The sequence below is a fragment of the Larus michahellis genome, chromosome 5, assembly GCF_964199755.1.
Source record: "Larus michahellis chromosome 5, bLarMic1.1, whole genome shotgun sequence".
Taxonomy (NCBI): Eukaryota; Metazoa; Chordata; class Aves; order Charadriiformes; family Laridae; genus Larus; species Larus michahellis.
Window position 1 is genome coordinate 29,282,501 of NC_133900.1, and position 25,462 is coordinate 29,307,962.

The 25,462-nt window shown below is 40.8% G+C and overlaps 1 protein-coding gene across 3 annotated transcripts in view; it reads right to left on the minus strand.

Moving 5' to 3' along the window:
• Positions 1 to 299: 299 nt before the first annotated feature.
• Positions 300 to 25,462, minus strand: part of MCUB (mitochondrial calcium uniporter dominant negative subunit beta) — a 52,606-nt gene continuing 27,443 nt past the window's right edge. The window contains exons 1-8 of one of the 3 annotated variants that reach the window (XM_074589384.1): positions 20,308 to 20,381; positions 8,958 to 9,042; positions 8,535 to 8,705; positions 4,392 to 4,496; positions 3,991 to 4,151; positions 2,951 to 3,154; positions 1,453 to 1,569; positions 300 to 495 (exon numbers count right to left, since the gene is read on the minus strand). In XM_074589384.1, coding sequence (XP_074445485.1) covers positions 418 to 495; positions 1,453 to 1,569; positions 2,951 to 3,154; positions 3,991 to 4,151; positions 4,392 to 4,496; positions 8,535 to 8,705; positions 8,958 to 9,042; positions 20,308 to 20,331 — 945 coding nt within the window. In that variant the 5' untranslated portion in view covers positions 20,332 to 20,381 and the 3' untranslated portion in view covers positions 300 to 417. Of the gene's footprint in view, positions 496 to 1,452; positions 1,570 to 2,950; positions 3,155 to 3,990; positions 4,152 to 4,391; positions 4,497 to 8,534; positions 8,706 to 8,957; positions 9,043 to 15,010; positions 15,128 to 20,307; positions 20,382 to 25,462 lie in introns of those variants that run through there. The other 2 variants (XM_074589383.1, XM_074589385.1) reach the window with 2 other exon arrangements.

A 25,462-nucleotide genomic window follows, 5' to 3' on the forward strand; every position in this document is an offset into this window, starting at 1 on the left:
GTGGTGTTAAGACTGGAGTCAAAGCACAGAGCTAGGGAAAGGAAAATAGCGATTTCAGGGGAAAAAAATCCTTAATACTCAATGCAGAAAATTATTCTGCGATCTACTGTTGTGCTATAGTAAAGAGGTGTAAAAAGACAGCCCTTGTTCTATAAAACATGCCTGTTGTTTTACTAGCAGGCAGAATGCCTCAAGTTTACTAATGAGATTTGATAAATATCTTAAAGATGTTTGCTTCAGCAGCTTCTTTGTAGTATTTAAAAAAAACCAAAACAAACAAACCCAAACCATCAAGTGACTGAATCATTTTTATAGATATTTATTGCAACTTTCAAAACTATAGTGGTCAAAAGTATCCAGTTTCTGTGGAGTGACTAAATGTTTGAAAGGGCAATTCTAATATATACAAAACCAAAGTCAGTCCTTGTCACTGATTTCCTGGATGGGAAGCCTCAGGTGCAGCGGTTGGCGCAGGCGCCTCAGGGATTCTTCTGCCTGCCAGGGCAAGAAAGAGTGAGAGTTCATCCTGCTGCAGCCCTCTCTTTCCTCCTCCTCTTTCACACGTCCAGGATGTTTCCATTCTCAGAAGGCATTGGTCGTGCACAAGAAACCAAACCAATCAAATGGAGGATGCTGAACGTTTACAGACCCGCTCAGGTCACTCAGCCAGTCTCCAGAGAGAAGCATGTGCCCTGCCCGTCCACCCACTCCCCAAGGTATTGTTTTCCTGAAATTACAATTACAAAGTTCATACTCAAAGGCTACTGAAAAGGCATCAAACTCCAGCCTTGCGCCAAACGTGGCTCATGAAATGATACCCTGAACCACAGGTCTTGAACTACAATGCCGGGTAGTTTCAATTTTCCGTTACAAGCCATTGAACACAGGGCTGGGGGAGTAAGAATTGAGGAGTGGGATCTGCTACATTTTTTTCATGAAGATTACAAAGTTTCTCCCAGGCACACACACCACCACCTTTAACAGAATATGGGTGACTGGATGCAAATCTAAGCCTTTTACCTGAGGAATAGGATTAAGATGTCAAATGCTGAACTCTACAAGACAGTCTCCTTCCAAGGAAAGGAGGGGACTGTGTTACCACAGCAGCGCAGCAAACACACTGTCATCGAAAGCAATACAGCTATTCTATTAAAATGGCCAAAAATGCAACATATTCAAGTATGCAAAAAATGGACATGTAGGGCTGATAAACTGACTTGTTTGTTTTAAATTAAATTCATGAAAGTCTCCCTTTCTGATGACTTGCTGAAGTAGTTTATGGCAAACAGTATGGTTATTTAAACAGCTCAAACTGGCTGATAAGCAATAAATGCATTGTTTGTTTTGAATGTACGTAACAAACCTTGAGGTCAATTTTCTATTAGCTGAGAGTTTACCGAAAAAGTCTTAACCCAGAGGCTACCTCATTATTTAAGGACTGTATTTAAATACCTCTGCTAGGTCTTCTTTGAGCTTGTTGTATCGTTCCACATTAAAATGCCGTTTTTTGGATTTCCGGTAGAAGTAGTGGAGGAACTGCCTGTCTTTAGCATCAGGGTAAACGTAGTCCTGGTGGAGAAAGCAGAGCACATATTTGGGGTTAGCAAGAAAACTGTGTAGAGGTCAGAAGATTATCTGTGCAAATGAGTTTTCAATAGGAATTCAGCCTATTTCAGGAAGATTTATCTAGTTCAACACAGACATATGTTCTGTTAAGAGGATACGTATGAAGTTATGCCCTTAGAGGTCATTAAGGGCCTTTTAGACACGTGGCAGGAATAATTTCTATTGTGCCTAAAGGAATTTTTAATCATAATAAAGACATAGTGTCATCTTTATGACTGGAGCCATCTGAGTCAACGGACACTACTTCCAAGGAGTCAGAGAAAGTTCAGCTACTAGTTCTCAAAGACTTGTTTGAAAGTCCCAAGCAATGGTGCCAGCAGCTGTTCAAAAAAACCAAGCCGTAACCTCTTTATCTATTCATATACAAAAAGTAGGAATGCCTTAGCCCTTCTTCAAAACCAGTGAGAAGGAGTAAAACTGGCATTCAGAGCCAGCTGTTTATAAAAACACGACACATCTCCCATTTTCACTACAGGAACCTGGTTTTTCAGGAGCTCTATAGATCCATCGGTATTACGGAAGGAAGCCTTGGCTACTCTTCCACATACCTCCATAACAAAGAGTTTCAAGTCACAGAAAGCGTGTCTTCTTTGGGAGTAAAATACAGAGCTAAAACAGGAAAAAGAAACATTCCTCGAGGTCTTACGGGCGTTCCAGGACAAGTCTGTATTGTGCAGCTCAGTTAAGGTCTGGGTTTTTTGTTACTCAACAAACCTTTCTTCTTCTAAACAGTCCCTGTTACCTGCCCCATTTCAGCTGTCCTAGATTTACTGCCATTCATTCAAAGTCAAGGAAAAGCAATGAGATTATGAAGAACAAAGCAATAACATATTTTCAGGCACTAAATTAGGTATATTTCAACAATGCAACTGCCAGATTTCCAAACAGTTTGGCACCCTGCACCATTTATGTATAAACTCCAGCCAAAAAAAACCGCAGTGATTTGCTTCCTGGCCTGCTGTAAGGCAGCATTCACAAACTGTCACAGCACCACTACTGCTGTGATCTACAAAAAGTTACAGTAAAAAGATAGACTTCTTTCATCACTTTTCGTTCCCTAGCTTATGAAACCTTACAGATAGTAGTTATGCTCAGCAGCTGGTCTGCCGTTCACATGTAACAGCACCTGGCTTGACTTCGCACAATGTACTGACTTCGCACAATGTAATGTTTGTATCCAGACCCATTAGGGATCAAACAAGTCCCTGTCTGATGGCAAGGCTACTTATTGAACTATATTTTCATCAGAGCCCAAACATTGTGATTTTCAGAGTCAGTTTTCCTCCTTTACAACACTCCAGACATTTACGAAATGAGGACTTACCTGTCTAGTAAGAACAAAGTAAGCATAGAACGCCATGGCACTCCCGTAAGTGATAAAGTATGTGACCGGCTCCATGATGTCCCAGGAATAGACCCACCAAGTGAGCCAGGCCAGCGCTCCCCCTTGTGTTGACATCAGAGCTAAGCCAACCCATAGGAGCCTGGAGGTCTTTGCATCTGCACTGTCCATGATTCTGGCTTTCATCTAAGGAAAAGAAACATAGAAACCTGTTCAAGCAAACACGGGTGCAACTGGTGAGAAGCTCCTCAACTATGTTTTCTCCTGCTGGGCTAGACCCTTTTTCAGAATCTTTTACTGACTCCTCTTACTGACTTACCCTATAGAGAAAGAAAGGACTGAAATCCAAGGGCAGCCGGACCTGGTTGTTGTGCCCCAAGAAATCCTGCTTTTAATCCCTGCTCTCCACTACTAGGGATTTATGTCTACTGGATTTCCATTTACTGTTCAAGGCAGCTCTGGTTAATGTTGAGGCTGGTCCTCACAAAGCAGGTCTGAAGCCAAGGAAAAGCCTGTCCACTCTGTCAGGCTCTTTCCGGCTGCCTCTCCTCACGCTGGGTTAGCCTGGCCTGCCCTAGAGCAACATTCATACCTTCCCGTCTTGGATTATGGCAACCATTAGTCCAAACAATTTGTCTTGCTGCCTCGGTGATACAGAAAACCCTTGCCTAAGCCACGGATTATTTCTACCTCACTATTGATTGTTATGTAATGGGCATTCGGAGCTCATACAGTAACAAGTGACCAAGTTGACTTTCGATCCCAATGCTAGCTACGCTGAGGCTCGTTCATGACAGCTTTCTCCAGCTGTTGTGGTTTATACCCAGGACATGTGCGTAACAGGAGGGAAAAGAACTGAATTTAAAATAATTTGAACTATATTTGAATTGACCCTTGCTTACATAACAAACAAAACAGACACAGCCTAGCCATTCATGCTGATTTTTTTCTATCACAGGACTTACTCTTGATGAAAGGAAATGCTTTCAAGTTTAAAACAAAAAGTAACTCCACTTTCCAACCTGTTCAAGAGGCAGCAGTTCTTCTTTCAGATGGTCCAGTTTCTGCAGCAATTCTCTCTCTTTCCTGACCTGGTGGTCTTCTAAATGTAGAGCCACGAACAGTCTGTGAACCAAGGATTTGATGTCTTCCATTTCAGTAGCATGCTCACTACTCAGCTTATCTGAAAAGAAAATGTTTGTCATATAAAACATTTCAGGAACTCACCCTTCTTCACTCTTTCCCCACCTCAAACCCCAAAAAACAAGACCACCCAATGGTTTAAAAGAAAAAAAAAAAAAAAAAAGAAAAAAAAAAGAGAGAGAGAAATTCCTTTCTCCAGACAGGTTCCTGTTTTCTGAGACTTCCCGTGCCTTTCACTAGATTAAGTGAAATAATCAGAGTTATTAAGCATCGCTCTTACCTCTTACAGGAGGTGACACACTGTATGCTGTGTTGTTGATAACAAGTTTAAAGTCATTCATCAACAAGACCTCCATCAAGGTGGCATCAGAGACCTTGCTACCATCTGCAGGTACAAGAAAGATTTAAGTTCTAAATCATTTATCACAAGGAATCTTAAACATTAGCTGATATCCCTTTGGAAAAGTGCTAGAGTTCTTCATTAACAATGTTTGGAAGGGAACTGTACTTTTAGTAAATCTTGTAACTGATACTAAACAGCAAGGCGGAACACATCAGCGCAGAGTGTGTGCCTGATGCTTTCTCTAGCGCTGTCATTCGGGCTTGTCACTACCATGAGCAGCCTTGCATTTTGACCCATTGTGAAGGGGAGGGCAGAAGAAAAATAAGTCTTGCTTAAAACGGTAACAAACTGCAACATAAAAATCTGCATTTTTGTTTCTCCATCCTCACACAAGTTTGCATCTTCACTAGGACAAAGGGTTTTGGGAAATTAAAAGACCTTCAAAAACCTCATCTTCAGTTACAGATTTATGTCTTTCCTTAAACATGCTCTTCTGGTCAAAAAGAGCAATTCTGGTCAGTGGTGGTGTTCAGATTTTGATTAATGGTACTTGAAATCACTCTGTTTCACTATCAGTTGTGACTAGGAGTTAAGAAATAGATAGCAAGAGTGTCCAGTACAAGGCAGACCAGAAGTCACGGAGGCATTTTCTTTTTTATACAAAAATTTACATGAATGCTATCCCATCAGCAACACAGGGAACAGTCTGAGAAAAGAAAAAAATCATACCTATTTTCAATGACTTAAAATCAGGGACAAGGGGGCAACTGTGTGACATTCAATAAGGAAAGCTGGTTGTTGAAGATTTTATCCAGCTTTTATATTTGTTCCTTCTTTTTGTTCCCTCTTTACCATTGCTCTTTGCCAAAGGCCATTTCACCCGAAAGGTAGTACCTGTGTCTGCCTAGGGCTTTGAAAAAATTTGCCACAACTTCAATATATGAAAATACTCTCATCCAACAGCACAGACACACTGCAGCCTTTCTCAGGGCATTCTCACCACAGCAGATCTTGCAAGAGGAGTACTCTGGCAACATTTCTGATTTCTTGAACAACAGGAAAAATAGCTGCACCCAAATGAGAAATGCCACAGAGCAGCTGCTCCACAGTAGCTGTTTGACCTGATCTTCCTTTCCCATACAGAAAAAGGGCACCTTCCCCTGCCAAGGGGCGGGCAGTGACAGAAAACAGCAGCTTTACTGCCGAGATGAATAATGATCAGGCTACAAAATATGAAGATTTTTGTATGTAAATATTTGTCGCAGTGCTACTGCCCCAGCTCCTCCATCTGTCCCCACATGCCCACTACAGAAAGGCACCGCAGATAACCCCACACCTGCAATTATTTGTTCACCAGAACTCTGTTCTCGGGCCCCATCTGCTGTAAGTACTGAACTCCAGGAGCTAATGCACCAGCTGGCTCCCCAACTCTGAGTGGGTAGCAAAGCAAACCTGGAAGGCTATCACTTTCAATCCAAAAATCTGAAATTTTAATGTGCCCATCCGCTCGTTTCTTTTTCCTTTGTTCTTGCCTTTTTTTTTTTTTAATAGTCTACTAGAACATCGAAGCTCATTTGCATGTAAATTATTAAGGTGACATTTATAAGTGACATTTAAGCAAAAAATGCTTTTCAAAAGAAGTGCCAGACAGCCTCTTTGTTCTGGATGTGATACAACACCGATTTATTAACCTGTCCAACCTTTAATTAACTGAAAAGCAGAAAAGTCTAGGGGGGGAAGGGAAGGGGGTGAAGGGGGTCGTTTTATTTTAGAAAATTCCCCACAGGCTTTCAGCAAAAGGCTACTTTCCTTCCTATACCTAAGCACAGGTGTTCAAATGTGGACCGAGGGCCACTTTTTGTCTACAGAAGTTTTGCAGGACTAAAATCAAATCTACAGAAAATGAAAGTGAGTCATCATACACAGCACTAATGCTTTCAATTAAGGTTGGGTTTCATTTAATGGCTAAATGACACAGAAGCATCTGCACTAAATCAGGACTTCATAATTTTTCTTTAATAATAAATGTTTAAATTCAACTCTCGGTACTTGACCAAGAGTTTCTCTGTACAGTATCAATTTCCTAATAAATTAAACATCTAAGCTGTTCTCTACCATTATAATAGCCCGGCACTTGAAAAATACAGAGTAGAGAACTGTCACAGTCATTGTTTTAATCAAAGCAGACAATGTTTCTATTCCAAAGTCAGGGGGTGGAGTGGGGTGTGTGCGCATTAAATAGATGAGACAAATGAGGTGAAAAGAGCCCAAATGCCTTTCCGCTTTGGAACCTGCTGCCGGTCCATGCCAAAAATGCCACTTGTAGGTTTCTTACAGAAATTATCTTAGGCTTCACAAGCGATCGATATTTGCACTGAAGTAGAGTAAGTAATGTGCTTAAAGCTTTTGCTGACATACCACAGAAGAACGGGATTCAGCAATGAATCACAAATACCTCTGTCAGGGATGTCTCTGCACAGATAGCAGTACTCAGAGGTTAACCATTTGCTGGCACATGTTCTTGGTTAGCCCTGCCTCATCCCAGTAAAGAATCCTTTTTAGTGAAAACTTCCATATTAAGGGGAAGGAAAGCTTCTGACAATGATGATTTGTCACGGTGGCTTCTGAAGATACAGGAGTTTCTTACAAAATCATCTTTTTCAAGAGAATTTTCTTCTACCTTTGCTGTCTGGCAGATAAAACATTAAAAAAAACCAAAACAAAACACCACCAAAGTTCTTTGTACATGAAGCTCATGTACAGTGTCTCCGTTGCTGTAGAGGATATAAACACATTGCTCTATGGGGTATTTTCCTGCTTTACTAAATGCGCTTTTAAAGGCAACTAAGGCAGCTTCTCCTAGAACTCTGGCTCTCTGATCTTCTAGGAGCATCAATCTATTTTCGGTTCCTTCAAAAGTCTCTGCAGCCCTCTGCAATATCACCCAGGAAGAAAGGGAATATTAGGAATGCATCCAGTTATGAGCATTTGGACCAACTTTCCTTGATCCCATCCCTTCATCTTCTGTCTGTGTCTTACATGATGGAAAATAAATCTTTCTATAGGGACGTACCTATCCCTTTTTTCTTTTTTTTTCATTTTAGGGGGATGAGGGGAGAAATAGATACTTTAAGTTAGCCGAATTCAAGCACCTATTCTAACCAGATTCAGACAAGAAAGCTACATCTCACTTCTACTTTTGAGATTGAGTCCTTCTGTAGGATCAGGACAGGGGTCACAAGACTTTTCAGAATTGCTGTGGAAAAACTACAAAGCACTGCCAAAATACAAACCAAATTATCTTGGAAATAAAATGGAAAACCAGTTTAACTAACTGGATGTTACCTTTTACCAACAGGCAGACCAAAGAGAAAAAAAACCATGAAAACAGTGAGCAGATCTGAGAAAATTACCTGAAGATTTGGGAAATGGGATAAACAGTATGCTACAAGGAAGAAAGACCACATCGGTGCTAACGTATCAGTATAGCTTCTTCCTTTCAACCCAAGGGCCCCAAAGTACTATACTCTACCTGATGAATTAAACCTCCCCACAGTCTCAAAAAGCTGCCCTTTATTATTACACACATTATCTTGTTGCTTAACGCTTAATAAGTTTTACATGTGAGTTTAAGTTTGTAGTTAAGGCAAACAGATTCTTCTAGCTCCAGGTACCACAGAACAACTGGCAGACATCATTCTTAAAGGCAACGAGTTGGCCTCTTGAATGTGATCACAGAGGACAAGGAAAGAAAAAGATATCAAGGAAACTAGAAGAGAGACACTTACTTAAAGACAGCATTACAAAGGGATGCTACCTGAAAAAGATAATAGACAACACTACTGGGATTTAAGGGTGGTTATCATAATACGTCCAATTCTGCACTGTTAATCAGCCTTTCCAAGAGTACTTGGATATTAAATCTGAAACACCGTTAAACCCCAGAACCATTCAAGAACTACCCCAACAACAATAATGCTAAACCTGATGGAGGACTGCACTCCTGTGCTTCAGGAGAGAAGTACAGTCCATTTGAAAAGGAATATATTCATTTTGAGGAATGACAGAAATGTAAGATACCTGTTGCAAAGACTTCTGCCCTCTCAATTCCTTTATCTTCTCTCTGCACATCCTGCAGGAATGCCCCTACGGTGGTAACCATAGGCTTAACAGTGAACCGACAGCGTTCACTTCTCGTGGGCAGCGTTAGAGTTATCACAGGAAGACCATGTCTGTAATTAATAGTTACTTCTAGGGGAAAAACAAAAAAAGTGAAAATATTTTAAGTTGTAGTTTAATTTTAAAGCACAGGATGAATAAAGAAAATCACTAAATACATTCTAGATTTCTTTAATTAAAGAACATATAGAATGTCTATCTATATGGGATATATAGAGATACATCTAAAACATGCAACTAATGTTAGCTCACCCCACACACACAAACTAAACAAAAATTTGGCTGACTTTGGTGGGAGGAGGCAAACCTGCTGGGCCAGCTTACCGTCAGATGGCACCAGTGTGCTGTAAGGTACCGCTCCTTCCCGGCCCTGCCAAGCTCTGGCTCCGACGTGGATCCACGGGCGCACCTGCAGCACGGACACAGGAGACTGCTTTAGAAAGGGTTGGATACAAGATTTCTCTGGTCAAAGGCAGCACTCGGCCTGTCAGGGTGATCCACTTCTGTGTGATCTGAGAGCAGAGGTGTCCCTCTGAAGAAAAACCCCAATTTCAATGTCAAAGAATCACCTTTATAGAAAGCACAAACTTTACCAAAGGTATTAAGGTATTGCACATAGTTAAACTTTTTGTACTGTGTGGTTTAAATAACTTAAGGAAAAAGGAGAAGGGGAAGGAAAGAAATGAAAAAAAATTGTAGTGTTTCTGAAGTGCTTCATGCAACTCTTACAATAAGCCCTCTCCTCTCCCCCAAAAAGCAGCTGCTTAAAAGATCTCTACATCACGGTGCCTGAAGGCAGAAGTGTTGTGCAGCAGTTCAGAGTTCGCAGTGTAACTTGAAACAGCGGGCATGGTTTCAGTGAAGTCTTTTACCGCTGAATCATAAACAGAACGGCACTCTTAATCTCAAATAAAATAAGTGACTGAGGTCACTCCCTTTTGCTTCATAATTATATACCAAAAGTTAACTGTTGATATTCATGATGTTAAAAGACAATAACAACAATGCAGCTTGCCAAAGTATGGAAGATTTTTTTAGTTTTATTTTTTAAATATGAATGGCTGCTTCAACTCCAGCTGAGATGCTGCTGCAACTAACAGCACCACCAGCCTCTGGTACCACCTTGAAGGAGGCGCACCCAGATGCAATACGTATCCCCTACGCCCTGGGACAGTGATGACGGCAGGTTTTTTACCATGTATGGTTGTGCTCCCAAGCCCATCCCTTCCAGGGACATTGGTGAGAACCACCAAGATGCTTCAACACGGTCATGTCAAAACAAAGACAAATTGCTCCAATCAGACCCGTGCACTTAAAACAGCCCAGCCACGCTGTGGAAGATGCAACAGCTCCCACACAAAAGTCCCCTGCTTCTACAGCTAGTCTCCCCGCACAAGGAGAGGAATAATTTTATTGCAGCAACTTCCACAAAGCAGGCATTACTGCTATAAGCTAAGTGTAACAGGCAGAAGCAGGAAGGGAAATCACATCCCTCACTAAGCTGGTTACAAAGATTCTGCGTAGGCTGGACCAAGGCATGGAGTCTGAAATATGATAGCTGGGGGAAGCAGAAAACGATATGGGGAGAGATAAAAAGGACCCATTTCCCCTCTTGTGAGCTTTATAGCTCATTTTTTTGAAGGCCACAATATTTCAGAGTCTGCAAGCTTACCTCCTTTGACAAGGCAGGAAAGGGAAGCTACAAACGCAAGAGGCCTCTGCCCATTCAGTACGTCAAGCACTGCTCACCACGTTCACGTGATTCATTTGTTTTTAAAGAATCACAAGCTTGACTGTTTGGATAGCAATATGCTATTAGGTTAAATAAAGAATTCATCTGTAAAATGAATCTGTGTGTTTCAAAGATTCTAACCTTGCTCTAGCTTTCTACTTGGAACAAGCCTTTTTCAGGATTTTAAGAAAATAAAATAAATCCCTCTAGGATTTCCAACACTAAGAAATCTGGGTATTGTAATCTTCAGGCATCAAAGGCAGTTAGAAACCTAGACTGAATAGCAAAACACCTTGAACACAAGACTGTTGTTTAAAGAAAAGGTAGACAGTAGGAATGCAGGAGTGCCAAACGGCCGCCCAGAGCTAGGACACGTGTGGTAACTTGTTTGTTCTGCAGCAAAACAAGAGACTTTCTCTGGAGCAGAGCAGGACACAGCCCAGCTCACCAGATCTCACCTCATCTACAGGGGGCACCTACACCCACAAAACACTTAGAAAGATACAGCCTAACAGTGGGGAGACAACATTCAACACGTGATCTGTTTTTCCACACGGATGAAAACAGTCCCTGGTAATACCTGATAGCCCTGAATGTAACAACGGTGTTGTTTCTTCAGAGGGATACATTTTTTTACTAAGTCCTAATTTTTTTACTGACACTTGGTACGTAACTTTGCAATCAATATCTAGATACCTATCATCCAACACGCCCCAGGCACTGAACTGCATCCAGCCTGTAACTGAAGGTTACCTAATTTATTTTGGTGTGAATTTGGGTATCTACTTTACTTATGGAGGAAACACCGCATTCAACAATTAATATCTCTCAATATGTAAATATATTAATAAGTTAAAAATACTTATTACATTAAATTCCATTTATTGAAATAAGATCTTTATGGCATTTAATTCTGTTATTCTTTAGACTTTGACATTTACCATTCACGATCCATTGAAAGAATCTCTATATACTGAAGCTTTTTTTCTTTCTTTAGATTGTCTGTTAATGCAGCTTACTCGTTAAAATCACCTGCAAAGAATATATGAAGAAAAGCAAAAGCCACTGAGCCATGGAGTTGAACCAAGTTCCAAATAATGAACTCTTTCTATACAAGCTCTAGGTTCATTAGTTGGGAAGCATGAAGGGCTGAGTTAACTTTTCTCACTGTTTCCAGATTTAAATCTCCAGTTTCAGTGAAGTTATTAAACCATTAGCTTGCGCCCTACAGCGAAATCACTGTGCCTCTTTCAAGGTGCCTGGAATGACCCCTACTCTGCCACTGGAAAAGAAATGAAGTCAGCAACCACTGCAGCTAAAAGGTAGGCTTGAACCATGGGACCAAACCAACGAGGCTGCCCTCACAGTGACAGCAGTGAGAGCTGGAGTAGAAGGAGCGTATCCTGAATTAACTGCATCACAACTTTAGCTTTGAGACACTGTAAGGAGAACAGCATACTACTAACTATTTATGTGCCAGTACACACACCTCTTGGCTAATTCATCTAACCACACAAAGGCTGAAGAAAGCTATTCTACATCTTTCTGCAACTCGAACACACACGTGGCAGGACATCTGGCTAGAACAGCTCGAACGCAATCACTACTGTGTTTGGGAACCAGGCCAAAGGCTTGTGAACAGCATTTAGCTGTGAAACACCCTTTTTGCCCTCAGCTGTGTTTGCTTGCTAATGCAAAACACCTGGGAGCAGCAGTCAGCCACAGTGCAGCACATCCCTTGACTCAGTTCAAGGCATGGACTCCTGGAGTGAAAACTCATGAGAATTTAAGGCACAAAGTAATAATTGTGGTAAAAATAACCCAATATATTCTATTAAAAAATACCAGTTGGTGTAAAACAGAAAACATACATCCAGTTTAAAGAGGTATTAAGGGTAGCTCCTGTCTCTAACAGCAGATGAGTTGCCACTGTTAAAGTCAAAGTGGAAATTTCAATGATCTGGTTTACGGTCCAGCTTCAGGGACTAGTGTAGCAGCATAACTGGTCTGGAAAACTAGGCAGCCAGACATAGGGGGTGGGAGAGACAGGAATAGCAACACTGCGTTTTTCACTTTTGAGAGTGGCAAACCACTGAACCTACCTACATGGCATTTTCTGGAGGTAGCTGTTCCAAATAAGCAGTCTCTTATGTTGAGAGTGACTGTTGCTGCAAACTTAAGCTCAAATTTATGTGTGACCAGTTATGTGTAAGAAATTGGTATCATTGTCAGTACATGAGGTGGCACGAAAGATGCCTGCATATGCACTACATATGCAAATCGAAACTTCATCAGGAACACTAACTTCTGTTCTGTGGAAAATTGCAATGTGGGTGGGAAGGGAGAGAGCAAGAAATAAAAATATTTTTCTCAGGAAAAAGTGACCTTGAAAAAGGAATTCTACAAAAAGATGTCATTAGGAGACCTTCTGACGCACAGAATTATTGTCTTTTGATACCTACTTGATTTATTTCTTTTTGACTTTATATATCAAAATGTTGTAAAAAAAAATGAGAATCAAAATGCAGCTAGCCAACAACCACGTATTTGGAACTGTGTTTTCTTCGCTTATATACATCTCAGGAGTTTTGGTAGTTTTGGTTTGTTATTTCAACAGCAAAAATAATGTAATGCTCCTTCAACAATCGAGTCCCTATTAATTTGCATTTATTAGTAGAAAGCTGTTCATCCCAACCAAAAAACATAGAGCCAGCTCAACTCCATCTGCCCACTTCTTGAAGTTCTGTGCAATACTAAGCTGAAGTATTATATTCCTCTAGCAGGAGATGCTGTTAATAATGCCTCAAGTCAAACTCATAAGCAGCCTTCACAAAAAATTATTACCGCGGACTGTTACTATGAATGATATGATCTCCCATATTCTCATTTCCTTCCCCCCAAGGCAAGTATAAGAATCTGAAATAGACAAGCACAATAATAAAAGGCACTACTCCACTAAGCGTATGCTTTTTACCCTTAACTACACTGCAGCAAAACACACTCTAATTAAAACATATCTTGCAGTGTGCTTTTCAATAGTAATATAGTGTTACAGTCTTTTCCTCGTCAGAAGAGGAGAGGTCCTTTAACTCCTGGAGTCCTTGTCCATCACCTGCTAAAGGTCCCTCCACACTGGAGAAGGAGGGAGGGAAGGGAACAGAAGGGAGAAAAATCACGGGGGAAATTAGTATTGCCTAAAATTGATTTTTAGGGCCTCTCTTTCTAAGTGTCACTAGATGAGCCAGCATCCTCCGGGGAGACCTTATAGCAGCCTTCCAGTACCTAAAGGGGGCCTACAAGAAAGATGGGGAGGGACTCTATCAGGGAGTGTAGTGATAGGACGAGAGGTGACAGTTTTAAACTGAAAGAGGGCAGATTTAGATTAGATATTAGGAAGAAATTCTTTACTGTGAGGGTGGTGAGGCGGTGGAACAGGTTGCCCAGGGAGGCTGTGGATGTCCCATCCCTGGAAGTGTTCAAGGCCAGGCTGGATGGGGCTTTGAGCAACCTGGTCTGGTGGGAGGTGTCCCTGCCCATGGCAGGGGGGCTGGAGTAGATATCTTTAAAGGTCCCTTCCAACCCAAACCATTCTATCCCCAGTATACATCGTTCTCTCCATGCACTGATCTTGCCCAGCCTGTGAAGGAGAGGGCAAGATGAGACGTTGCTTGCTTGTCTGGAGCAGGAGGAAAATGAGGGCAAGTATGTGTTAGCCACTGTTCAGTGAGGTACGTACTATAAATAGCTATTTGTATTTTCCATATTGACTCACATGTTCTGCTATCTCTAATAAACACACCTAGAAGTTCTCTGCATGTGAATAATGTTGGCTCCCATCGAATTCTCCAAGGGAAACAAAGAGAACAATTAATTAACTATGGAGTAACGATCTGTAATTTCAGAATAAACTAGCTATGGACATTTCAGGAAGGTTTAAAACCAACAGGAAGGAGGAAAATGCAAATGCTGTCACAGTCTACTAAGTTTGCAGATCTAGCACAACGAAGATTACCAAAAAAGAATCAGTATCGAGACCAAGTTTACAATAACTACACATATGGTATTTCCCTTTTTAAAATGAGTCACCAAGGCCATTTTGGAGATACCTGCTGTTAAATTTTTGTGCTGTTTTTATAAGCAGTCCCACATAAGTAGGAAAATAAGACATCAGGAGCCCTAACAACTGCCTACAATCATCTTACAAGTGCCTATTTGAGCTACAGAAACACCTTCTCTCTCATTAACTTTTCAGTAACTTGTCTTCCCTTACACCGAAAGGATTTTCATTGTTTCTCCACTAGTCCTAGAACCGATTATAGATGATCATGCAACAACAGCCTCAATACAAACTGCAGCTTCGAGGCACATCACTCAGATTTAGCAACATCCTCTGGAAGCCCAGCTTAAATTAAACAAGCAAACTCCCCGTAACAGACACATCACTCATTCTGCCATAATACCCCTACGCCTAGAAACAGTTTCAGCCAGCGAAGATAATTCTGACACTTGGGAGCATTCAGGATATAGTTCTCTTTCCTAGAGGAAAAAAAAAAAAAGAAAAAGAAAAAAAAAAAAAGGATGACAGATTTTCTTATCTCCCTGAGACAGAGCTTTCCTGTCTCAATATGAACCATGTGGTGAATACCTTCTCCCAGCTGCTCCATAAGGCACTACAAGAGCTGCACTGCAACATTTATATTTCAAGCTTACAGCTTATTCAAAATCCACAGTATTTTTAACCCCTTGCTCAGTACAAATCAAACTTTAAAAAAGTAACCAAGAGTCTTGCAACAAAGCAGTCGTTTCAACATGAGTATGCATGTTCTGGTGATCTTGAAGAAGCAAGAGCAGCAACAGCACTCACGTGGCTTTCCTTCAAAACTCACTTGTCTCACAGCACTGGGAAAAAAAAAGAAAAGGTTTGATTTCACGTGCCTGTTGTTCATTGTGCCTTTATCATCCCTGATTATCTCTCATTTCCTGCCTCTGCTCAGGTTCCAAGAACAGCTGGGACTAGATTCAAGCAGCCAGACAAACACTACCAATGACCAAAGTGACAGCTGTGATAAGAAGCGCATCGAGATGGCCAGCCACCAAGAAGCCCTTTTGTGAAGGCCCGGCTGGTAAAATCCACCACTGCAGAGGTGCTTCACCAGGGAGACCTTCCACCCAGCCTCCACTGAGCAAAATCTAGGGAAGCACCTGGATTTGCATCCCTACCGGTTTTACAAGGCATAAAAATAGATGCTGAAAACACTGACATTTAAAGCAGGATGAAATTAAGCCTCGCTGCAAAGAAGCAACACCAGAAAGTGATGAGGAGAGGAGACGAGAAGGACGAACACCAGCTGACATCTTCTGCCTGCAGTGTCTTCTGGGCACTACTCTGAAGGTACAGGTAATCCTCACTTTTCAAAGCAAGCAGACTTCCAAGCACCCGTAAGGACAGGCCTAAAAACCAGGACAATTATGCAGGCCAAGTGTATTGTTAGGACAAACACCAAGAATTGTGCCTTATTATTTTATCAAACCTTCTCCTTCCTTTCCTACACAGAGAAGCAGCTCTAATATCTCCTCTGAGTCTAAGGTTTTATAGTATCGGAAATCTCGCATCTTCATCTAGTTTCAAGAAAGTCTAGTTGTCTGAAAGTTGCTGTTCTTCCCAACCTACTTTATTTTCAGAACGGAAGATTGGATGTGACACCTAGAAGGAAGTTTGCAAATCAATGAGGGGTAAGACTTTGAGAGGGAGGGATTATAGCATGAAAATGTATTTGTGCTTTATTAAAAGCAAAAGCAAGCCCACATTCGAGAGCTGTGCCATCTGTTCCCCAACAACAGTCTTGGTCAAAAGATTAATTTGTCAGCAAAGACAGGATTTGTAATTTGTCCCACAGAATGGATCTTTACTCTTGTGCTGTGCCTTCTTGGACAGGCATCCTGACCTGAGAAATGTTGCAAAATTTTACTTTCAAGGTAATAAGAATGATTTTGCTTTCAAAAATACACTTATAGTATACCTCACTAGATAAGAAAATGGGCTTGCTGCATCTTTTCCTACAAAGGTCTTAGAAATAGTGTATCTTAATGCACACATCTGCTTTCGTATCTCTCTCAAAAAAACCCCACTCAAACACACCTCCGGGATTAACACTAATTCTTCAAATTGCCAGCTTGTTTAAATTGTTTAAATTTCAGACGAAATGAGATAAAAGAAGAGAGATAAGGATGCAAACTCAGATGAATGCAATTAAAGGTTTACCAAAGTCACAGCCAACTCTCTCTTCTCTTACAGAGCTTTTCAGATTGAAAGCACTGGGCAGGTTGTAGCACAAAGGAAAAAGAGGATGCAACTCATAAACCAAAACTGGTTGTCAACATTTTAATTTAGAATGGACACTTCTATTTACAATGTAAAGAACCCTAACCCCCAACACAAAAAAACACCAGGTTTTTTATACACCTAGAAGGGTGCACTTCTGTTAATTTTTATGAGTATTGTTTTCCCAGGCTCTTCTTTACTCAAGCATGCAGATTTCAAAAGCCTTAAGGCATTTACAGCTTGGCTAATAAAAGAAAAGAGTGCTTAGGAAATTTGATTGACTCAGGGCTTAGAATTAGTATCTGACAGATGCGTGCAAAAAGGTCAGTCAGAATTAGCAGCAGTGGAGAAATTCCCAGTGATGGCCCTCACCCGGCTTTTCAGCAAGTATTTTAGCAGGTAACATGCTGCAGATCCATTGCATAAAACAGACCTTGGAAAGGGAACCAGCTGCTCAGCTGCTGAAACATGCCAGGCAAGGGAAAACTGGCTCTTCTCCACAGCAACCTCTCCACCCCTCACTTAGCCACATCTCCAGCAAATTGTTTCCAGCTCTTCCCCACTCAGTGCGCTTCCCATCTGGTCCCCTCTCAGACTTCCCTAGGGTCTGACCACAAGCCATGAGGAACCTCAATACCCTGCAAAAATCAAAGCAGCCATCTCCCCTGTTCCATTACCCCACCTTTCCTCCCCCCCCCAAAAAACTCAACTGCACTATTCTTACATAGTAGTAGTGAAATTTTCTTTCACTAGACCAGGTTGCTCAAAGCCCCATCCAGCCCGGCCTTGAACACTGCCAGGGATGGGGCATCCACCACTTCTCCGGGCAACCTGTTCCAGTGCCTCACCACCCTATACCCTAATTTTGCTATCACTTGAAGAGCATTTCCCCCACAGCTAGCAATTTCTGCTACCCAAACGCCATCATCCCAAAAGCAGAAGGTTTCTTGGCAATGCAGACTGTTGGCCTCAGATTCAGAGCCACCGGCCAGCTCTGTGGGCCCGCCTTTGAGACCGGCAGAGCCCTTCCCCTTTCATTCGCTCTCAAACACTCTCCTAGTCACCTTAGCGCAGAGGATGCCGTCCCAGCAAGAAAACGCAGCCCAAGAAATCCTGCACTTGACTTCAGCCAGACACAGAGGATTCATTCCATTTGCCCACTCACACTGAGCAAGAAGACTTTTTAATTAAATAATTATTATTCAGAGGGGCAGGAAAACATTAGGGAACAAATTTAAGGCAACAGAGGACAGTGATAGAGAGGAGATACTTAGTCTTACATCCATGTCTGTCTTAGTCCCAGTATAATTTAGCGCAAATCTAGGCACAGTTATCTGAATATTGTCCTATTAGAGAGGTTTCTCCTTTTTCTCCTGCCACAACATTTCCAGGAATAATTTGTCTATATAATTATTTTAACATAGCAGACCATAAAAAGATGTTTTTATAAACATCTCCATATCTCTGTTCCTCCTGGGTTTTTTTGTTTGTTTGTTTTTTTAAAGGCTTGCAGTTAGACCAGCCCAAACACTTAGGAACCAGTGTTTTGCGTAGGCAGCTGTAAACAGGTACTTTTCCAAAGGAAAAACATAAATTTCTTTTGATTGCTTAAAAAAAAAAAAAAAGAAAGAGGGAAAAAAAAAGGTAGGAACAGAAGAACTGACAGATTAGACCAAATCAGAAGTCTTTCTCTGCTAGCGGTTGGCATTAGTATGTAGATACAATGATTTATATCCCTTATAACAGGTAGTTATAGAGTAATTCCCAAAAGGAACTTAATTTATATTCCAGCTTTGCATGCTGTTACACTCCTGTGGAGGCTCAAATTACTTGCAGGGAGTGCAAAACATATTTTTTAGCCTTGTTACAAGGTCATCAAAGAAAACAAAGGCATAAACAGCCAAGTAAACAGAGAAGGATAATCCTTTCCCTTTCCATAGCTTCTGATGAATAACATTAAAAAAAATGTCTAGGGCAGATACCATAAGAACATCCATAGCCAGTACCAAGAGCGAACTTCACATCACAGTTTTAATAAAAACTTCAAGAGGTTTTGTCAACAACTGTAGAGCTGCCATTTAACAGATCCTGACAGCAGGAAAATAAAAAATAAATTAAAAACAAAACAGAACAAAAACAAACCCAGACCAAAACAAAGAAAGTAAACATTTCTAAGCAACAAGATCAAAAGGGCCACTACGAACATATCAGCAACAATGTGTTTAAGAGCTCCCAGTCATTATAAGCACTTTCAGAACAGCTGCAACAAGATGGGTTTAGCGACACGATGGTAGCAACAGCAACACTTCACTTGAGAAGACAACTGTGGTCAAAGTCCCTTATCAGAGGTCTACATAAATATTTTTAAAACCAGGAAACTCATCTGAGTAGGCAAGCTTACAACCATCTATTTGTTTTCTTGGAAAAGAGCTTTGCTGGGAGAAGGGGCTTCAACAACATTCCTGCTAAAAGGGTAGCCATAGCAGAGATGCCTAGAAATTCCAACCACTGTTCTGGCATGAAACAAAACACAGCTGCGCTGTTGAGTGTGCAGAGGCCTCGTTAACCCGAGTTCAGCAAACGTCCCGATAAGCATGTCCTGGCACTTTAAGACTTTTGTCTAAGGACCTATCACTCTCAAATATTTGTAGGCAGAGGTCTCAAACATTGCTATCACCCAAAGAGACACACCAAGGTGTTGCCAGATGACAAGAAAAAAAAAAATTTCCTTTATTTTCTATTTTTCTTTGGGAAGCCTATCTTCTCCCATTGCTGTTCAAGAAACTGTTTTAAACTAAAAACATCAAATGGCTGTGGCTTTGCCGATGCTGCCCACTTCCATATTTCATCTGTTGACATCAGTGCTTTAAAAACATCCCTTAGCTGAAATAGCGACTCAGTGAACTCATTTGCAACATTTCTTACCAAATCCGACATAGTTTGATTCTCACCTTCTTCCTATAGGAGAAAGGTACAAAGCGATGATATCTGGAAAACAACAACCGACACTGGCTGTGATATGCTGAGCTACCACCATGCCCTTCAGTCTTTCCCACTGCACAACAAGCGTGTACGCTTATACCTGTCTATAGAGCAGACCAAGCAAACAGAAAAAGTAAAGATTTCCTGTAGAGGTTTCTAATGGCTTTTCCTAAAGCTTATTAGCATGAGAAAAACAATTAAAACAAGTACAAGAAGATGAAAAGCTCTGTATGCCCCGGATGGTCCAGCACCTGTGTTCCGCTGTGCCCGCCGTGCCTCCCAGGGGGGTTGGCAAATCTGCATGTTAGCTGCTCACTTTTCACCCCAAAGCCTTTGAACTCCAGCCAATTAAGAGCTGTTGTATTTCCCCTTCCTCTACTAATTCACTTAGGACATGTATTTGCAAGACTAATGCCACAAGCAGAGCAAGAACCTGCATTCTCTAAATGCAGGGTTTACGGCATCTTTTTAGGAACCTCTTTTAGTGCTACAGCAAACAAGAATTAAATGCCACGCAGAACAAGCAACCATTACTCAAAAGCCCCATAATAACATCGACATATACCAGATTTAGTCATCTGGTCTTCCAACACAAGCAGATTGCTATCATGCAATGATTATAAGGCAGAAGGTCTTACCCAGCTCTGTACTTTGGGACACATTTAAATGAAGCTGCCTCCGAAGAATCATACCCCTGCGGACAGCAGAATCTCTAGCCTGCAACACCAATGAAAGTCTGTTTTATGATGGCAAGTTTTCTCTAAGCTATGTCCAACAAATCCTCTCACCTTCTTAATACTGAACGGAAGCATATCATTTGGGGAAATCTTTACTAAAAGAAAACTCTAAAATAAGGTAAATATATCCTAAGTGTGCTCTATGTCAGGTTGCCGTGTTTATAGCCTGTAGTCCAGAACAAGCCACAACACTGACCTACAAAATGAATGGTCCGTGGTCACTCTATTCACTCCACCCGTAACACACACCCAAATTTGTACAGGAATTCTATGTGAAGTTAAATTTCAAATAACTTATTATAATTATTATGGGTTTGACATACTTCTTGTTAATGATTTACTACTCAGAGCAAGCAGTGGAGCATATAAACTTCTCACATTCAAAGGACCTGAAAACTGTTTAGCTCTTAATCTTGGAATTTTAACACAGGATCCCTGGAAAATTAAAGTTACTCCTCCGTAATGTAAATGTGCACATACAAAGAGATATCCTACCAGGAAAATATTCTGCCACTATGTTTTGATATTAACAGTCAAAGAATATCAAGCTTCTCTTATTTTGTAAAGTATTATGTATCCGTAGTTTGTGCAGGGGGTGGGGCGGGGGGGAACAGGCCTGAGGGGGAAACCAAAAGGTTGCATTCAATTTCTCTTGAAAACAGAAAAGAAATTAATCCTTAAAACACTAACACAGAGGGACAATCTACATTTTTGATACACCAATAAACCATTTACTGGAAAGCTATTAATATTAATTGTAAGCGAAAAAGGTATATAAAATTGAATTCAAAATTGCACTTAGCCCTTAAAAATTATGGATGCTGTTTCTCCCTTTTATCAACTTTGATCTAAGGGAAGATGTAGAGTACGGGTTATACCAGCAGCTGGAAAAACTCCTTCCTCTGAAGGAATCTAAAATGTCTTCACTGCATTTCTGTCTTTGTAAACTGATTAGCAAGACAGCTCCATATTATATCTCATTAAATATCACTTTTGAATTTCCAAATGACCTAGTATTTTCCAGGTGGAGCTTCTCAGCCCATCAAGGGCAAATCAAAGCCAACAGACAAAGAGGGGAAACCCCTCATCATTAACATCCCACCTCAGGCTAGGACTATTGTGCAGAGTTATGGATAACCTGGATTTTTCTTTTGCTTCAGTAGAGCGGTTTCCTGTAGGAACAAGACACATAATCATGGCGTATATTTGTCTACCAAAGTCAGTTTCCACTAAGGTTCAGGATGATTTAATTACACAGCTACCAGCCACTCAGTCAGAAACCGTTAACAAGTGCTCAAAGATCCAATGGCCCACATTCCCTCTACTAGGATGCATAAAACATTTGCACATTAGAGATGTTAATTTTAAATTAAATATGATTACAGAGAGGTTACTCAAAACTGACATCTAACATCTGCTCATTCCTGGCGGCAACTGTGCCATTCCATACCACCAAAACAAGAGGAGCAGTGCTGTTAAGGAGCAAGGATGAGCTGTTCCCCCTCAACATGTTTACCCAGTACCCTTCTAACAAGAATTAATTTGTATTTAGAATAGTTTTAACATGTTATTCTGTGCATACAGACAAAACATGTTATTCTGTGCACACAGCCTCTTTATCTCTAGCAATGTGGAAAGACTGCCACCTTCCATAAAGGTCACCAGTATCTTTACCTCCAGCGCGAGCACTGGAGCATTGCAAATATTGCTGTGGAGAGCCTGTGGCCACTCACAAAGCCTGAAAGCTGGCAAGGTGAGAGCACTGTGGGCAACATAGAATCACAGAATTGCCTAGGTTGGAAGGGACCTTTCAGATCATCAAGTCCAACCATCAACCTGACAAAACCATCACTAAACTCTATCTCTAAGCACTATGTGTACCCATCTTTTAAATACCTCCAGGGATGATGCCTCAACTACTTCCCTGGGCAGCCTGTTCCAATGCTTAATAACCCTTTCAGTGTAAAAATTTTTCCTAATATCCAGTCTAAACCTCCCCTGGCGCAACGTGAGGCCAGACATACTATTTAGTGCCTTTCTTAGAACAATCAAGTTATAATAAAGGTGTTGTCAGAAGCATGGAAAAGGTGCGTGATCTACGGTGAGAACCCACTGTTCTGTAGGAAGATGTCTTTATAAACTGCATAATGCATAAGCAAGTACCTCCTCTGCATCTTTGATGTGCTTTTCAGTCATTTTTCCTGCAGTCCTATTACAAGCTCTTCCTAATCCAGCCTGCCCCCAGCCAGGGACAGCACAGACTGTTCCAGGAGTCTATTATAGGAGTGTATCTTTCTTATCTCAGTAAAGGTACCAATTTTAACATCCATAAAAGTGAAAGAACCACACTGATGTATTCTTTGCCATTTTACAGTGCAGCAATTTTCTTCCTGCTTGCAATGCGAGCAGGTGACCTGGAAGTCAGACCAGGCGGTAATTCTGGTTCTGACTCATGGTGCAGACTTGGCAAAGTCACTCACATCCAAGTTTTCAGGTAGGGCACTAACCTCGAGGTGTTTCACACTTGAAGTATTTAAGGCTGGCATCAAGCACCTGAAAGCTTCCACAGACTTCAGCCTCAGTCACAGCTGCCTTCCAAGTGAGGACCCCAAATCCATGTGCATCTCATAAAATGTCGGGTTATTCAGTCCCTAAACCTCAGCTTTAGATCAGAAATACGCTCTAAGGAGACCTCGGAGCCAACTATAACTTGCCATAATCTATACTTAACACACGTCAGGATGAGATTTAAGGAGACCTGTCTCATGGATTTCTGTCTAGCACAAAGCAAGCTGTAGTGACCAGAACTGGAGATTTCCATATGGCCACTTAGAGGGATTTGTAATTACATTCATCACTTACAATGTTTATTGCAAGTGGGATGAAGAGAGATTCAGTTGAAAGCATACACTTGTGCATCATGTCTTTATATCGGTGAGATGTAACAGTATAATTTCTTCTTTAAAGTTGTAGTGATGTTCTCTTTTAAAACCTTTCCTTTAATCTCAAAATGTACATATACAGAAAAAATACTAACCTCAGTGTTCCTCTAAGATATTTTAAAAACTTTCTCCAGAAAACAAAACCAATCTGATTTTCTGCTACAGGTCATTACAGTTGTCCAGATTTACGTCCCCATTAATGGATACCCTCACTGACAATATTCCGTACATTCAACTTTGCAGGAAAGTATAACTGTTCTGTGCATACGTGAGAAAGTGTATGAAAAACAGGCAAGACAACACTCCTGGGGTTTTATGAGAAGTAAGGAGCCATCTTCACGTTTTTGGTAATAATAGTCTTCAAAATACAAATACTGATGTTCAAGATTTACTTTTTCAAAAGGATAAAGCAGTTAATGTACTCAATACGCTAATGGCTAGCTGAGGGGAACCGCAGGATGCAAAACAATGAAAAATCTAGTCATAAATGCCTATCACAAACAAAATGTTAGTGAATTTAGAGGAGAAACCAGACAGCAGAGAATAAATGGTATACAGATCCACTGGTACCCCTCAGTGTGGTGGAGCGTGACAGAACGATAACACGAACAATATCTAAATTGTTAACTAACAATATCTGAATTAATTCTTTTTTTTTCCTTCCTCTCCACATTTAAAATGCCATGAGAAAAACTTACATTTTTAGTTAAAGTTGAAAGCTCAACAACCAACAGGTACACAAATTAATTTGTTCAGGTAGTGCCCAAATACAATATCCTATATATAAAGTAAATTCAAATTCATGTAAACAACCGCACAAAAATCAATCCATGTCTTTGCAGTAATAAAAACTGAATATAATCAAATATCTGATTTGATCAGCTAAACAACACATGAAGACAGCAAATAATTATGGTTGTTTGCTTTTCTCTTCCCACATTTTTATTAGAAAGAGAATTGCATAAGAAGTGTCACAATGTATTAGTACTGTTTATATATTTCCAATACACATGCAGCCAAGAGTGTAACCTTATTTAAACTGCCTCGATGCTATTTCAGCTCAGGGATGTCACAAGCCATCAAGCAGAGCACAGAAAGGCAGGGACTCTTATTTCCACACAAAGGTACTTGTCTGGGGGAGGCAGAGCAGAGATGCACATCAGCAAGGAGCCGAGCGGTGCCCAACCAGCAGGACTAGGGCTGGCTTCCCAGGTCTCCGCAGCACACACTGGGATGTTACGTTGCAGGGTCCAGGTCTTCCACACAAGTAAACAACCTGCTGTTCTCACCAGAAAATACACCTCCACCATCTAAACACAAGCTTAGATTCCAGGAAGAAGTCTTCTTAGCTGTCAAACAAGAAAACTCCCTAAATTCTTGCTCTGTTTAGCCCTGCATATATTTTGACACTGAGCATTTCCATACATTACTGTTTATTAAACCTTTATATTAGCACCGTATGGAAAGAAGAACAAGTAAAAGCCTTAGGGGCTTTTTGTTTGGTTTAGTTTGTTGTTGTTTGGGGTTGTTTTGCTATCCAGTTCAGTTATTGAAAATAGCTAGGCAATCAAACCAGCAACAGTAGAGCCCAGAAAACACACCCAGAGATATTAAGGAGGAAATGGACTAGTGAGCTCAATCCGATCTGATGTGCCGCATAATACAGCACGGCAATTTCTCCACAAAGCTCAGCCTAAGCTGGAACATATTTTTTCAGAAAACATCTTTGTTTTGATCTCAAAATTTTAATAGAGATGGATGTTGTAGATTTTCCATAAATCAGAGATGACAATTATAAATTAGCATAGTAAAAAAACCCAAAACCCAGGCACTGTATTTTCTATTTAACGGGTTGAGCAAGTTAATCTCTCTAGAGTTTAACCTGCTTATATTAACAGCTGTTGAGCCTCAGAAATGTCACTCCTTTGAAGGTACCCATAGACCACAAGAACTTAGATTGAAACTTTTTTGTTGCAGAATATTTTTTCCACTCTGGAAACAATTCTTGTAACTTCGTTAAAGGAAACTCAAGCTTTCCAGCCTTCCAGCGTTCAGAATTCCAGACTCACTAGTATTATATGGGAGAATAACTCTTCTACCTCACCATTCCCTCC